General features: G+C 41.3%; 1 protein-coding gene across 2 annotated transcripts; it reads left to right on the top strand.

Annotated features, from left to right (window-relative positions):
* Nucleotides 1–4358: 4358 nt before the first annotated feature.
* On the top strand, nucleotides 4359–14312 carry LOC133956814 (forkhead box protein P1-B-like). 2 transcript variants are annotated; one of them, XM_062392133.1, is made up of 16 exons: nucleotides 4359–4480; nucleotides 4623–4763; nucleotides 7777–7914; nucleotides 8008–8097; nucleotides 8696–8816; nucleotides 8926–9031; nucleotides 9142–9249; nucleotides 9791–9878; nucleotides 10225–10302; nucleotides 10402–10603; nucleotides 10845–10921; nucleotides 11035–11136; nucleotides 11284–11411; nucleotides 12136–12181; nucleotides 12295–12455; nucleotides 13472–14312. In XM_062392133.1, the coding sequence occupies exons 2-16, from the start codon at nucleotides 4638–4640 to the stop codon at nucleotides 13632–13634; spliced, it is 1734 nt and encodes a 577-aa protein (XP_062248117.1). In that variant the 5' UTR covers nucleotides 4359–4480; nucleotides 4623–4637; the 3' UTR covers nucleotides 13635–14312. The 2 variants fall into 2 exon arrangements, with proteins under 2 accessions (XP_062248117.1, XP_062248118.1); XM_062392134.1 differs by having other exon boundaries at nucleotides 10402–10597.
* Nucleotides 14313–16778: the final 2466 nt, after the last annotated feature.

Here is a 16778-nt window from a genome sequence, read left to right on the forward strand (position 1 = left end):
CTAGAAACTAAGGCCAGGTCAGGCGAGTGCATGTGTTCGTTCAGCATCTCCACTTTCAAACATAAGATCTTCATATTATCAAGGCATTGCATGACCATGATAATAATATTGTCCATACTGAGCCTTTGAAAAGCTTTGATTTCAGCAGGAAGCCCACGCTTAATGACAACCAGCAAGAAAATACCTCCCTCGTGTGGCTGCCTACAAGAATTAACACAAAAAATAAGAATACAGCCGTTCAGTAAATAGTGTTTGGATCAATACAAGGATTTCATTTGCCTACAATTAACATTAATTATTGATCACATGTAGGAAGGAAGATATGTATTTTTTTCTCTCTGATCTTGTCTGGTTGTTTTTCAGGGACCGGGTTTGCAACTTCCATTATTTTACCAAAAATGTTGATTTCAATATTTTGGCCCAAGTTGCTTGTTATTGTATAAAAAAAAAAAACGTAATTTATCCACTTAACAAGCCTAATTTGTTCCCCACTTAAGAAAAGTTCCATATGCGCCCCCAGATATACATGATAACTCCTCTTCTGCAGGCTGGTGATGTCTCTGTTTATAAAACTTTTTATAATGTATTTTACTGTAGCTTCACTTGCTGCTTACTCAGCTGCTTAAGTAAAAAATTATATAATGATGTGATATAGCTTAATAAAACAATATTCTTATCGATCAATTATGTACTTTTACTCTAAAACTTTAACTTTTCTGTATCTGACAGTGTCTGGTGAAGATAAAGTTGAAGATTTAAGCCCAGAAACATCAGCAAAATGGAGCAAAAACATCTTGAGATTAAATGTGCCCTTGAAAACGTTGATCATGTGACCTGTTACGCACAAAGGGCCCTGGTAAACAGGAAGCGGATTGTCTACTCTGCAGTTGGTAGACAAGTAACAAAAAACACCACAAACAAGCAACATCGCTGGTGAAAGTTTAACACTAGTTTTCACACGATTGTTAGAGAATGTGCACATAATTGGGTCGGATTCCCAAGAGAAGCTTAGCCATATTTAGATGTAAAGAGTACAAACTCTACTTCTAGGGTCTGTACGGGTCAGTGATACAGGGAGACATTGCACCTCTATTTCACAACTTGACACTGGACTGTGAAGCCGCACTTTGCCTGTGCTCTGCAAGATTGAACTTCATGGGCAATGTAAATGTTAACATATTATTATTAGGGCCCGAGCACTGACAGTGGGAGGACCTATCGAAATTGTAATCTTTTGAGGGCTTTAAGATGCTCAACTGGGGGGGAGGGGGGTGTAAGGGGGTAAACAGCATTGCAGGCAAATCCAATAAAACATTCAAATTTGACTCAAAACTACATAATAAACATTGTTTTTTTAGCCTAAATGTCCTCTGATATACTCCTCCTAGTTACTGCTGATCTTGCTGATCCTGTCTCAAGAGAACCATTCCCAGTTACTGCAGCAGTAAGTAGGAGGACAACAGTGGACATTTAGGCAAAAATCATGGTTTAAATGATGCGGTTTCGAGTCAAAATATGAATGTCTGGGCTTACGGACATCTGGATGACACCACAGGAGGAGTATAGAGGCATTTCATGTTTTATTTCTGTTGTTGTTTTATGTCTGAAGAAGTGGTCGCCGGTTCCTTCCATTTAATTGGAACCCCAACCCCTGCATTGGCATAGTGCTGGGTAGATAATGAGTGATTTTTCATTTTTTGGGTGAAGCATACATTTATTGTTTCAATAGGATTTACTCAGCTGAAACTTATGCAATATTAGGGAATATAAAAATAACACAAGTGTAGTTATATGTATATATATCAAACACAATTATCTTACTATGTTGAAGTGCAGATAAAGCTGTCTAGAGGATGGATGGATGAATCCTAACTAACCAATCAGAAACTGCTCTCACATGCAAACAAAACCCTCGTTTTACCCCAAAAAGCAAAAAAACGCCCAAACGCGTCTCGACGATCTCAAACAGTCCCGCGTGTCGCCATGACGTCACCACTGTTTACTTTTATACAGGCCACGCCCTCTGCTAGCAACTTGTGGCTAGCTCGGCTACAGGGAAGCAGCAGCTGCACGGTTCCGCTCCTTCAGACACCGACACGAGTCCGACACTGTCCGTCCGCTCCCCAACTCCGGTGAGTGAACTCCGGTCCGACACCGGGCCCCGCTCCCACTGGACGACCATTAACCACACCAGCGCTTTCATGGTGTTTGTATTTAACGTGTTTATTATCGTTTTTTTTTTCCCGTACCCAAGCTAGCGTCGGGGCGCTGCTAGCTTTTGTTGTGCTGTTGACGTAGACGCTCCCTGCATCGCTTCGTCCGGGAAAAAACACTGCTTCCACGTCGGGTTCATTTAAACAACACGACGGGGTGGAAGCTTTGTGTCATGTGTGTGTTGTGTTAACATGTTAAACTCCTGAAACACGTCGCTAACACGTTAGGCTAACTGCAGCTGGGGGTTTTAACGGAAGTCAAGTCCATTCAATTTTCGCGTGCCTGTAGCGAGCGAAGCTAGCGACACCTCCACGTTAACGTGGATTCTGGATCCGTTCACGGTGTTTCCCCCGGTTGTGAGATGAGTGCTGGTTTGCTCATGGGCTTCAGGCAGTCGAGGCTAAGCTGCTCCACAACAACACGAAGCCAGGTCCTCAGACGTGATTCGAGTTTAACACGTGATTCAACTCTCAACAATATGAAATATACACGAGATTATGAGTAATAACCCTAACCCTTTTTTTTACGTTTGCGGAAGAGAATCATAAACTTGGTCGGAATAATTGGTTTGTAATTCACGACAAACCCAGTTTGCAGGGAACCAGATCGAGACCAGGAGAAAGTTACGTGATTTAAAAATGTGAAATCAGTATTGAGCTTTTGGAGTGTTAAATACACTAGTTATACTATATTACCATATGTCTTAATGTCTCGTGAAAGAGGGGGTGGATTATACACGATTATTCTTCTTTCTGCTCTCTTTCATTCAAGATTTGATGTTTAAATTGTGTCTGGTCGATGAATGAAATGTTAGAAAATGTTAATATTCATATAGGTTCCTTATTTCCTCTTTTGTGCTGTCGTGTGTAACTAGGAGTGTAGTTTATTGTGGTTACAAATGTTTTTATGGTGCATGGTATCACTTCCCTTATGGATGTATTTCCTTGATATTTTATACTAGTGGTGCATGTGTAACATCACGTGTTAGGAAAAAAGAAAAGTCTGCGTTTAATGGGGGAGGTGGTGTTTGTTTGCTCTTTCGGAAAAGGTCCCTTCGCAGTGCTTCCCTCATTTCCTCTCCATTCTTTGAAAAGTGGTGGCCCCCGCTGCTAGAGAGTTGCTCGTGGTGAGAATACTTCAAAAACAGTAAAAAAAGATATACATTTCATTCAATATGAGCGTATTATTCAGCCCATTCCTTAGACAGGTGCACTGCAACACGACTGTTCAATTATCATAATCCCACAGCAGATAATATCTGATTTCGCTCGCAGTGGAGCTGAGGCGGGATGAGCCCAGTGTTCAGCCGGGCTCTCGCAAACCAAATCACTGCCGGCATCTTCAAAAATGCCAACAGGAAACACTGGCCTTTGTCTTCGCATCTAATCCTCATCCTGAAAGCAAAAGTAAACAGTGGAAAAGCTCACCAACAACCGCCTGTTTGGATTAGATAGGTTGTAGCTTTAGGAAAGACGGAACTCAGTTTTAAACGTATAAGTCCTAACCTGCCTTTGAATGAAACATCGCTGCAGCTGTACACATTAATAGCTACTATGTTGTTTTCATAGATTACTGGATGATGTATCATCTGTATTTGGTTTGCTGCTAACTGTTAGTGGAGCATTGGCTGTGACTTTCTGAGTAAAGCTCAATCTTATCGTTTGTCAGATTCAGCCTAAATGTTGACGTTGACTCTCAGTGGTGCCTCAGTGACTGATCGATTAACAGATTGATGGCAGTTTGTAAAATCTGACGGTAGGGTAACTCTCTAGAGTAAAGATGTTATCACTGAGTCTATGTGGTCAGTTTTATCTCAGGCTTTGTGCCTTGGTTTCCATCTGTGCACATTATTTGTTTACCCACTTTGTTTACCTTTATTTATGCTGCTTAGATTTCAGTCTCAAACGCTCTCAACCTGTATACATAATAGTCTACTTGTGCATTGTACTACCTGCCACGGCCGTTTATTGCACCACCTGGTTAATGGTAAATTGTTCCAGAAGGAAGATATGTTTGCACATAAACACAGACCCAGGGCCCCTGTGTTTACAGTAGTCATGGCAGCACTCAGTTATTCAACAAATAGACCTGTGCTTGTTCCTCTCCCACTTGTAGAGGAGAATGTTTGTCTTGGTGGGTAGGGTGATAACCGTGCAGTTCTTAACTTTTAGTGCTATGGTCAGTTCCATACAGCACAGTAACTTCCACATAGTGAATGACTGCATTATTGGATCATTACAGCAACTTTTAGAATTCTGTCCTCGGGGTACGGTGCTTGTAATTACTTGTTAAGTGATAGTTTTGTCAGAAAGTTATGCTGTATTGTGTTTGGGTTCTTCCTGTATTTCCTTATATTGTTCTGCTCTATCCAGCTGTGTTTCACTTACACAGGTTTCCTTTTTTCTCAGGTCAGTGAAGTCCAGATGCATGAGTCTGGGTCAGAACCAACACGCCACACCACTCCAGCAAGTCAGACAGAGATCGAGAGTCGTACTGAGAATGAGGGTCGACTGAGCAGCAGCCTGTCTCCTCCCCCAGAGGCACCAAGGGTCAGTGTCCTAGTTGCAGCTTTCTCACTAATAAGCATTGGTTTCAAACATTTGTATTCACAAAATAATAAATTAATATAATGCAGAGTCTTTCCATATTCCACAAAAGCCTATCATGGCGTATAATGTGTAATTCAACATGAAATTAATCTTAACACTTTAACACTTTTGATGGTTTATACATTTATTGGGTCATTCTCCAAACAAGATGCCAAACTTTTCCTGTTTGCAGCATTTCAATTGTGCAAATTTCCTATTTATAGTTGAACTGTTGGTCAAAAACATTCTTAAGAAGATTCAATCTTGGGCTCACATAATTATAATGGCCACTTTTGTTTTTTCCTTGGACACACGTTAAGCCATTTTATACTAACAGCTTCTCAGTTGTGAGGATTTGCCGATTTTTCACTGTTAAGTGAATGTTTTTTGGGGTTTTCATTTATTGTTGTTGTTGGATGAAACAAGCAATTATTCGATGTCACTGTGGTTTGGGATTGAGTCAATGATTAATCGGATCGATTGTCTCATTCACAGATTATACATTTTTTGTGGCAGCCTTGAAATGATTCTGTCAGAAAAGCCACTTCTACCACTGTGCAGATTCTTTATTTCAGCACCATACTGCTTTATAGGGGCATGTGCAAATATGTGTTCACAATGCTACGTAGGTGTTGCTTCTAACACATCTGCTCTGACTTCACTTTAGTGTGAATCACAATTAGATATGCTACATTTGATTTTATATTCAGCCGGTCTGTTCCAAGCACCATATATTTTCAATCAGTCTCCTCAAACATAAGATTTAGAAGGTGATACTGAACCAAGGGCAGGCAGCTTACTGATGTTTGAGAATTTAAGCCCCCTTATTTGTTTTTCTGCGTGTCAAGGTATCGCTGAACCTCTCAGTTTGTCTGTCTCCATTTCTCTGAAGCTCAGTGTTTTCTATTTATGCTGGAGGGGAGCACAGGAGTGGGGGAGGTTGCACTGGGGTTTGGAGGGGGAGGAAGAGCACTAACTCCTGCTGGGCAGAGCGATCTGCGTTTTATTCTTAAGTTTGTTTACACTCTTGTCATGTGGGTTAGAGGGGCTCGGTTAGAAGGCAAGGCAGCACACTATTGCTGAGAAGCCGTATCATTCTAGGCAGACTTGTGAATGTAGATTGTCAAGTCTGTCCAAGTCTTTCAATAGATTATTAGTTTGATTATAGTCACAGTATATCATGCTCAGGTTTAAAAATGTTGCCTCTGTAAATATCTATTTTTTTGCTGAATTTATTATCTTAAGATCTTATCTTAAATAACAACAAGTATAACTGCTTTTGCAACTTGTCCCTCTCTTTTGGCTCAGGCCACACCCATCAGGCCACATTAGCAAGTATTAAATCTCATAAGAAGGAACATAGTGTTTGTTTTTCAGCCAGTTTTCAGTGTTTCTGTTTGCTGTCAGTCATCTCAGAGTTCACAAGACCAGTCTTGCGGGAACAGATCTGTGTTTACACTCAGTTGCTCGCTGGTATGACTTTTAACAAAAACAACAACAGAAGATGTTTGGACTTGCTGGCTGCCATGGCAACGGGGATTAGGCAAAGGCTGTTGTTGTGTTGATGGTGTCCACAGAAAAATAGAGGGGCCAACCGGCTCTGTCTGTGGGATAGACCTATTTTCTATGCTTTGGTGGCCACCTCTGCAGCATTGAATTTCACAAGAAAGGACAAAGCAGGAGGCAGTCGTCTGTTATTGTTAGCCCAGAGCCTGTGTGAAATTCACTGTCAGTTTGTTTACCCGTTTCAAAACAAGCCCCAGCCTCGGAGAGAAATGTTTGTTTGTGGATCAGGCCTTAATTAAAATACGAATCTCGAGTTCTGTTTTCGTAAACACGCCCTGTATGCTTTTTATTCATTATTTATATCTCTGTGCAATTTTGATTACTCTGTTTATGTTTACAGTAAACATCCCTTGAGCTGTGAGGGTTGACAGTGAGAGGGGGGAGGGTGTGGTAATTGCTGCATTCCGAGCCGAGGATGTTGTTGTTGTTTTTGTGGCACTGGTTGTTGTTTTGCTGGAGCTCTAATTCCCCTAAGCCACCCAGAGTTGTTGTTGTTGTTGTTGATGTTTATTTCATTTTTAGCTGAAAAATTGCAGCCAGGCTCATTTTTGCTAGACTGACCAGTGAAGTGGAACAGATAAATAAGGGTTTATAGTAGTATAAATCCTTTTCTGAAGTAGGGCAAGAGGGATAGGAGTAGAGCTACAATGATTATATGAGTTGAACTGGATGACAGAGGAAATATAATGTGAGTCATTTATAGACATACAAATACATTTAAAGATTTAAGAGATTATTAACGTTATACACAAATCAAATCTGGAAAGTGAGGGAAATTAAAATCATGTGCTGACAATTACTGCGAATGTATGTTTATGTTTTTTTTTGCTATTTTCTATTTGCCTTTTTATATGAATACACTGCATTAAACACCCATGTAAACCACCTACTACCATATTGTGATATTTATAACGCTGGCTGGGTCCTTAAGAGTTTCTCTCCTCTATATCAGCGCATATGGGCTGACCTTGCAGTTCAGTGTGAGAACAGACTCTGTAGTGAAAGAACTCTTTTAAGGTCCAAGTCCTTATTTAATAATGTAAATCCCTTTTAGAAATTGTGTTAAAAGGACAGATATGACCATGGAATCCATTAACAGCTGAAATGTGGCTGCTTTTTTGTAATCCCCCGCGATGATTGAAGAGGGATGGTCTCTCGTTTCCTTGTAAATGCTATGATTGTTTTTCCGGGGATGGAATGTATGGGTTGTAAGTGGCACACACACATAAGCTCACATCCAGAACAGCCTACATATGTTGCATTTTTTGTCACTGGGGTGTTTGTGTCCATTAGATTTCCTCTTCTGTCACAAACGTTGCATCCACAGTGTTTTCTTCCTCCTATTCTGTGGTATAGATTCTAATTCACTCTTCTATTCTGCTATGTTTTTCTTCCGGGGATGATGCAGATTCCCGTGTCATTGTCGGTGATGACCCCACCAGCAGAGGCGCCACAGCAGCTTCAACAGACCCCACAGCAACAGACCCTCAGTCCTCAGCAGCTCCAAGCTCTGCTCCAGCAGCAGAAAGCACTCATGTTACACCAGGTAATGTATTTTTCGTGAAAGTCGTCTGTGTAATTTTAGCTCACACTGGTTTTAATGCCACTAAACGGACATTTTCACCCAACATTTCTGCAGCAACAAATTCAGGAGGTCTTCAAGAATCAGCAAGAGCAGCTAAATATGCAGTTGCTGCAACAGAAGAATGCTGGGATTGTTAGCCAAGAGGTAACATTAATTCATTACAGAATTATTTTTATCGCTTCATGAATATTTGATCATTATATAAATATGTATTATGCAACTATGATAATCAATTCTTACTGAGTCTTATCTCAGCTCAGTAGCACTAAAGGTTAATGGATGGAATTCTTTAGACAGCTATTACTGTAATTATTATCATCAGGGTTAGGGTTAGTATCTTTCCTCTCCTCCTGCTTTGAGTTTATTCTTCTACGATGCGTCACGTTGCTCCAGCTTCATCACCTGAGGCCTCACGTACTTTAGTGCAAACTCAAGTCCCAGCAATCGTATGAACTTACGAAGATTTTGTCCATTTAGATGAAAACGGAATTTCTGTGATAAGTTTGGACAAAAGAAAAATACAGAACGTTTTTATCTAAATGAATAAACAGTGAGCTTTTTTTTCTTTTCTAAATAGCATCGTAAGCTCATTGATTGACAGCACCTGACAGAGGCACATTTTCAAACCTACAACACATGTCCAGTGTGATGTTTATTGGTTCAGTACTTGTTATCTCATCAAGCTATGTTTGATATGGAAAACAGAAATGGAAATTCACACGTGTCGTTTCTCCTGTCGCAGCTGACCGCTCAGCAGATCGCCATCCAGCAGCAGCTCCTTCAGATGCAGCAGCAACATCTCCTCAACCTGCAGAGGCAAGGCCTGCTGTCTGTCCTTCCCTCCAGCCCCTGCACAGCTCCAGGTAATCTGTCCTAACGCTGTTTTTACTTTCAGGTTCAATGGTTGTAGTGTCTTGTTTGTTTTTTAGCTCACTTAAAGTAAACACTGCAAATGTGAACGTGCCGTTTCAGGCTCTGAGAATGGTAGCATCCTGTCTTCCAGTGGAGACACCAGAGAGTCCTCCGGTCATCAATCCGCCCCCAATGGTCATCACAGTCTCCCGAAGAGAAGAGAAAGGTGCTTTAACGTATACATAGAAAATGCATCTGTCAATTTACCTTTATTTCATTTAAAAACTGATAAAGCCCCGTCAGCTTCATCATGGTCGACTATTTTATTTGTTGCAGTGGGACAATGGATGAAAACACACAAAATAGCCATTCTCTGTATGGAAATGGAATGTGCAAATGGCCCGGCTGTGAGACGGTGTTCGGAGACTTTCAGGCCTTTCTCAAGTGAGTAGTCAAACATTGCTTATTCACATCTGTCTGGACATGCATTGACACGAATGAAGTTTATATTTAAGGAAGAAATGCACATACAGAGAGACATATTAAAGGATAACCCTAAAAAGGGAGAATCAAGATGGCATAGTTCATAATGGTTTGCTGAACGGTTCAATGAGTATGAAAGTGGTGTGAATCATATGCTATGAACTTAGTTGTCACCAGATCTAAACCCTATGGAAAACCAATGGGAGATTTTAGGCTGATGTGTCAGACAGAGCTCTGTGCAAGTTGTCCTGGCAGCTGCTGGTGGTTTAACAACCTACTGGGACCCTTTATGTTGGTTTTGCTTTAACTTGTCACCTCTCTGTATGTTCTGTATTTTGCACATATGGTTTAAAAAATATATTTAAATCTTGAATACGTTTCTCCCTGTGTATTTCTTATGCATACACATTATATTAATTCAAATTTCAAGCATTTTTACTCTGTACCACAGCTGCACAGTGGTTTCCCTAAAGTAAGTAATGATTTTAAACCTTTTCTGCAGACATTTGAACAATGAACATATACTGGACGACAAGAGTACAGCACAGTGTCGTGTCCAGATGCAAGTGGTTCAGCAGCTGGAATTGCAGGTATGATTTTGGCTTATTTGCTTCAAGCTTATCCTTTTAATGTTTATTTTTTAACTCAAACAAGTGGGACAATTAACACTAAATTCACTTTTATAAATATAAGTATCAAGTCCTTTCCTATTAATTACTGTAAAGTAAGTTTTCTAAAAAACTCCAGGGAAAGTCTGAATGTTGCCAAAATGTGTTTTCACACCAGCCGTGGAAGCAGAAGTGATGTTTTGAGATAATTACATTTCTCAGGATGCCAGAAACAAACTCATTCCCACACTGAATGTCATTTCACTATTTAACACAAGCCGTGAATTCACTGACTCTCAACTTCTATTTCTGTCCTCATCTCACACAGCTGAAGAAGGACAAAGAGCGACTGCAAGCTATGATGGCTCATCTCAAGTCCTCTGAACCCAAACCCGCAGTGCAGCCTGTAAGTACCTGCCACGGTTGTGTCCCTCAATTAAGATAAATATTGTTTTGCTTGCACTTAAAGTGACGTTTTCCTGACTCTGCTACTTTGTGTTTTCAGGTGAATCTGCTGTCTAACGTGTGCTTCTCCCAGGCAACATTGCCCAAAGGCCTTCCTCCTATGAGTCTGTCTCAGAGTGCCACGGCACCATCCACACCCCTGACGCCACTCTCTGAATCCCCTTCAGTCCTCACTCCCAATAGCATGTTCACTGGGACCCCTGTACGGAGGCGGTACAGCCGCTCAGTGAGCCAAGGTAACGGTGAGATCACGACTAACAACTTTCAAAAATACCTTTTTATCGCTGGTATGAACTGAAACATGATTCTGGTGAGATGCACGTACATGTTAGTTTCACCGGAGCGCTCATCTTCCCTTTAAAGAGTTATTTCTAAACTTATTAAACATTAGTTTCTTTCTTAATTGGAAATGGTCTTTCCTAGTTTCCAGTCCATTCTGTATGTGCATATGTATAAACAATGCTTGTTAATGTTTTTCCACAGATATAATTGATAACAAGGAGTTCTACTTGAGCACAGAAGTTAGACCTCCATTCACATATGCATCTCTCATAAGACAGGTAACGTTGACCTTCCTAATTCAGCACAGACACAATGAATGAATTCACATCTGTGGCAGATCCACATGTTTTATCGTTTCCAGTAAATCTTACACACTCTTCATCTCTTTCAGGCAATATACGAATCCCCCCGGAACCAGCTGACGTTAAATGAAATCTACAACTGGTTCACAAGAAACTTTGCATATTTCAGGCGCAACGCAGCAACTTGGAAGGTACGAACCTGTGAAATGTCCTTGGATATGAAAATGTGACACAGGAGAAGTGTTTTGTTGTGTTTCATTGCAACTAGGTTGTTGCTAATTTAGTACTTCAGATGTGCACTGCTCCTAATTTAATTCCTTTCCTTCATCATCTTCCAGAACGCCGTCAGACACAATCTCAGCCTCCATAAATGCTTTGTACGTTTGGAGAACGTGAAGGGAGCCGTGTGGACGGTAGATGAAATCGAGTTCCACAGAAGACGGCCCCAGAAGACGGCTGGTAGCGGGTACGTGGATGTGTTTTCAGATACAAGTCACTCTCCTGGCAGTATTTCACCTCGCAGGGACACAAGTTGAAGTCGAATCTTGGAATAATCAGGCAAAGCAATGTGTGAAACAGGATTTTGTGCGTAAACAAAAATAGGAGCCACCTCCTGTGTGTTTGCTGTTTGCATAAAACCGCAGACCGTCAAAGTCACACTTAGACTTTGACACAACTGTGACCTCCCCCCTTGATACACCACCATCAGTCGATCATTAAAAATATCATGTGAGGATTTTGTTTTCTCATTCCTTGTAACTATGACTCAAAACACTTAACTGGTGTGGATTTCAAACAAACAGACCTGGACTGACTGCGTCACAGTGTACACAGCCATGTGAGGGCGGCAGTAAACAGTGTATGAATAATATTGTTGTTGTTGAAACAATGCGAAACTGCAAAAATGACTGGAACATACACCAGTGTGATGAGAACTGCCTAAATGACAGACACCACCTTTTATTTGACTTGTAGTTTGGCTAACATGAGGAAGGTGGGGTTTATGACTTATACCGCAGCCAGCCACCAGGGGGGAGTCAAGATGATTTGACTTCTCCTTTGTGGAGCGGTCATGTCGTTGTGTATCTTTTGTGTACAGTCAGTGCACCAGCTCTGAAGTATGATGTGGCTGTTATCTCAGGTGTCAACACATAGGCCTAACTTGTTATATTGTGTTTGTGCACTAACAGATCTCTGCTGAAAAACTCTCAGAGCCGTCAGAGCTTAGCTCATCAGGTAAGAGCACATCTCCCTTTTTTTATTATGTTTGATTTTAATTTAATATTAATGAAGGTGACAAATGGCTTCAGCTACATATGAAAACTGAGGGTGTGACTGTTTCTTTTCAGAGCGCTGGTCTAGACAACTCTCACTACAGTTCAGCCTCCATGGGCAGCATCCCACTGCACTCCCTGCCTCATGTTCTCCAGGAGCAGATGAATGGAGCCCTGGCTAATGGATCAGGATATCACAGTGACAGCAGCGCCACACAGTCCCCCCCACAGGCTTTGTAAGTGTCACCTCCAGCTCTGCAGTGTATCTGACCCCGTTCAGACCTGGTGTTCACGTCCATCCTGACTGATCAGATCACATGTGGTCAACGCTAAGTTCAGGATTGAACGAGCGAAACCGCATCTTCAATCCTTCCTGAGATCTGATCCCTGACCACAGTCGCCGGTGGTTGTGGGGCCATATTCTTTCTGCAGTATGAAGTTATGCTAAGGCCTCCTCGTCACAGTTGAAGTCCTCTGACTTTCTGTAGTTTACAATATCAAACATATTGACGCCACAACCACATGACCACCTCATAATGTCTGATACTTAAATTCAGAATCAGAATCAAAAAGGATTTATTGCCAAGTAGGTTTACACCTACCTGGAATTTTCTTTGGTAAAAAAGGTGCATACATTGAACATAAAACACAATAAGTACCTCAAAAACACAATAAGTACTTCACATAAGAAAGAAATAACTATACATAAAACAAATTATATACAAGATATAAAAAGAAAAATGCAAAAGAGGAGAGAATGAGGATGTGCAATATACTGTTGTGTGTGTTAATGTAACACAGAATTGAGGCGTGGGGGCGGGATAAAAGTCCAGGTCAGATGGGGGTCCCGGGCCTTGTTGATAAGGCCAGTTGCATCCGGGAAGAAGCTGGTCTTGTGGCGGGAGGTTTTGGTCCTGATGGCCCGCAGCCTCCTGCCGGAGGGAAGAACCTCAAAGAAATTGTTAAAATCCTTCAAAGCACAGCTAGACTGGATTCATTCAATCTCTCCTGACTCTCTGCATGTAGAGCAGGTGAAGCACGATCCAATCCCAAGTGTCACAGGAGACACATGCAGGACACATTTAATTGTCAGGTGTGAACAGACGCTGTCCACTTTCGATCAGGTCTCTCAGGACGGATGTTAACACCAGGTCGGAACTGGGCCTTTGACTAAGTTATGGCTTAATATGCATGTGTGTGATCACAAATCCTGATTGTGTGCGTTTTTTATTTTTTCATTTTATCGAACCAGCATTAAAGAGGAGCAGGAGGATGAGGAGATATGTGACAATTATCCCTACGAATCTCCGGAGAGCCCGGAGGAGCTCGGCCACAGCCCCGAGATGAGCCAGGAAGAAGACAGCAGCAGCCTCGGGAGGCACAACCTGCATCTGGACCGCATGCCGTCTCTCTGACCGCGAGGGCCGAGTCCTCCGCTGCAAGTCCCCACTCACCGCCTGTGTGACTTTGTATTCCAAAAAAACAAAAAAACAGCTTCATCTACATAACCAAACCACTCTGTTCTTTGGGGTTTTTCCCCCGATCTATATATATATAGATATATGAATCTATATATATCTGCCTTTCTTATTTTCGTTCTCAATCTAGTTCTTAATTCTTTCTGTACAGTAGAGTGATATCACACAAATTGTCTTTTCATGATTTTTTTCTTATTTTATATATATCTGTACACAAAAGGACCACGAAGAGCAGAGACGCCAAAGCAAAGGGAACATCGATAATTAGCACTTCACCATGAAAAGAGATCTCCCCTCCTCGTAGCTACTTTAACGCTGAGCAGGGGGCCACACTACCTGATTTTATTTTAGTAGTCACAATATTTAAAATGTAGAGGGAGTAAAGAAAATGTTCACTGCCAACGTGATCTGATATATTTGTAATTAAAGTATAATCGATTGATCAAAAGAATACGTATAACTCCTCTATGCTTGTTGGTTTTTTTCTTAACCCCTTCCATGAACATTGTTAAAAATTAGCTCTGACGGAGCTTGTAAGAGTAGATACTATAGATTTACCATCATTGTAAACCGATGCATCTCTATGAATAATAAATTCATCATTATAAATGTGAACTTGTGTGTCTTTTATCTACATTTACGGTTGTATTCAGTAATGAAGTTATGGTCTGTTGATGTTTGTTTCTTTACCTGATAGCAGCCCCACTTCTCTCTGTCAACGGTAATGACCTCCCTAATGGAAGGTAATGGAACAAAGCAAATGTTCCGGGTGGCGAACTTTCCACTGTACACTGTGGTATGTCTATTTTAACATCCTATAAATTCACCTCTGTGCTCTCAGCCGATGTGGTTTGAAAAAACATGATCGCATCGTGAAAAGCTCCGATTAGAAGATAACACACGGCTCCAGGATCCTTTTTCTCGTTGTCCCACGGAACCCAGGTGTTTGATAAGTGGCTCTGGCTCGACCCTGTGTCGATAGAATGCCCTAATTGAGTGGATCTTCTGGGCATTGCAGAATTGTAGTTGTGCTTCGTGACTGGCAAGTATTGATCGACGTGGAGTGTGCTCACATTGCGGGTGTGTGCATGATAATGGGACGCACTTGAGCTCAACCTCCGAGGGATTACAGTGTTTCACAGGCTTCGCTTTACGCTGTTGGATTGTTAACCAGCACGGGTAATATTTACAGCAAACTAATATGCAGGATTATTGTTTTTTCTTTTAACCAGTTTATCTTTTGTGTGCTTCTCGCCTGATTCTTCTATATTTAACTCAAAAACAGGAGGTCGCATGAATGTTTTATTCTCTGACAAATTTTAGTCTTTAGTTACGATTCTCTTCTCACCACTTTGTCCTGCACAAGATGACAACTGCGTCAAAGCCTCCTGTGAAGGATCAGGATTATCTCAAGCTTGAGGGACTGGGAGACCGTGTTTCTGATGGTAGGTCGTTCATGGTAGATGGTAGATCTAATCTTATTTCTTATCTAATCTTATCTCTTCTTGCTAAAGTTGTGTGAAGCAAATCTTATTCACTTCAAATATCATCTCTCTGACTAAATGTTGATTTTATCCTGACAGATACAAAGCAATGCGGTACAATGCAATACAAAAATCATTGATACAAAATAATTCACAAATGCTTTCAGTATTTATTGTTACTAATATTAAAATGTGTTTTATATAATAAACAGTGCAGAAAAGAACAGAAATTATGTTGAAATATTACAAAAGAAATTGTGTTTATATTCTTGATTGAAATGAGGTGGTAATTTCATTTTTTTCTTTTCTTTATATATTTATTCATCATAAATATCTGCCTCATATATGAAAACAAGAAACTGATTGAATTTAAAACCTATACATTTCATGTTATCTGTATCAGTATATATCATAAGTACTGCTTTAACAGTTCCTACTATCAGAAATAAATACTGCAGTACTGATTATCATTAGTCATACTTTGTGCATCTCAAAATCAACATTCATCTATTTCCTGCTTCGTCCTTTCAAAGGCACTGACCTCAAACCAGTGACTGGCAGTCCACCCAGAGAGACCACTGGGATGTTTGGTGCTCACCACAGACCAAGCACCACCTCAGAGCGAGAGCTGGACCAGCTAGAGGCTGAGCCCTGCTCCCATGATGCCCTGGGGGGCAGTGAACTGGGCGGCTCCAGCTGCTCCTTGTGTTCTGACAAGTTTAAGAGCAGCAGCAGCCATTTGTCGTCAGAGGATTCCTACCAGCCCGGGACAGGAGGTACATGTTCACTGCTCCAAGGGAGAGCAGCTGATGCAGTTAAACAGAAAATACCATGGGACAGATAATTCATTGACAACACTATCAGGGATTTTCACTTCATGCTGAGAATCTAACATCTTTCTTTTGACCTTTTTCTCCTCTGCTCCCCTGACATCCCCACCACCACCAGACGACTGTGCAGCTCTCCTGCTCTCCTGTCTGCACTGTCGTTTCCACGAGTTAATGGCCCTGCTACCGGATACCTGCGAGAGGGCAGTGAGCCGCTGTTTTCCCTCGTACAAGTACATCATGGCGGCCAGCGAGTGGGACGAGCAGGGACAGGGCTGCTGCGGCCGCAGGCTGGAGCTGGACTGTAACTTCTTTGACTCCTGTAAGGACGCCGGCGACCTGGTGGAGTTCGCCATGGAGATATCGGAGGTGTGCTATCGCTGAAACCGTGACCTCTGACCTGCACCATGAGTTCTCCTCCAGATAACATCACCACATTGTACATTTATTTAAAATCATGCTGCACAACTGATATTCACTTTACTCCTCCCAACTTTCCAATGCTGCATATCCACTATAGTCAGTCTCAATAGAACTGCTCACAAATAATGTGAGGGTGTCGCTTTGGACTTTGTTATTCAGCAGATTCGTCCATTATGAAAATCATCATTAGTTGCAGTCCTATGCAAAATATACACAAATTAGCTTTTTAATGCCTGACTCCTAATAATCTGTGTAGCAGTCTATGTAATAGTATAAATGTCAGGACATGTTTCTGCTTAAATGAGTTATTTTACATTTCCCCACGTTATAAAATGTAGTATTTTTAC

Source organism: Platichthys flesus, chromosome 7, assembly GCF_949316205.1.
Source record: "Platichthys flesus chromosome 7, fPlaFle2.1, whole genome shotgun sequence".
In the NCBI taxonomy this organism is placed as follows: Eukaryota; Metazoa; Chordata; class Actinopteri; order Pleuronectiformes; family Pleuronectidae; genus Platichthys; species Platichthys flesus.

Excerpts from the sequence above, each read along its gene's own strand:
- LOC133956814 (XM_062392133.1), top strand. The coding sequence starts at position 4,638 with ATGCATGAGTCTGGGTCAGAACCAACACGCCACACCACTCCAGCAAGT. Across the intron at positions 9,879-10,224 it reads TTCAGCAGCTGGAATTGCAG|CTGAAGAAGGACAAAGAGCG; the intron begins GTATGATTTTGG and ends CATCTCACACAG. Across the intron at positions 10,604-10,844 it reads CTCAGTGAGCCAAGGTAACG|ATATAATTGATAACAAGGAG; the intron begins GTGAGATCACGA and ends GTTTTTCCACAG.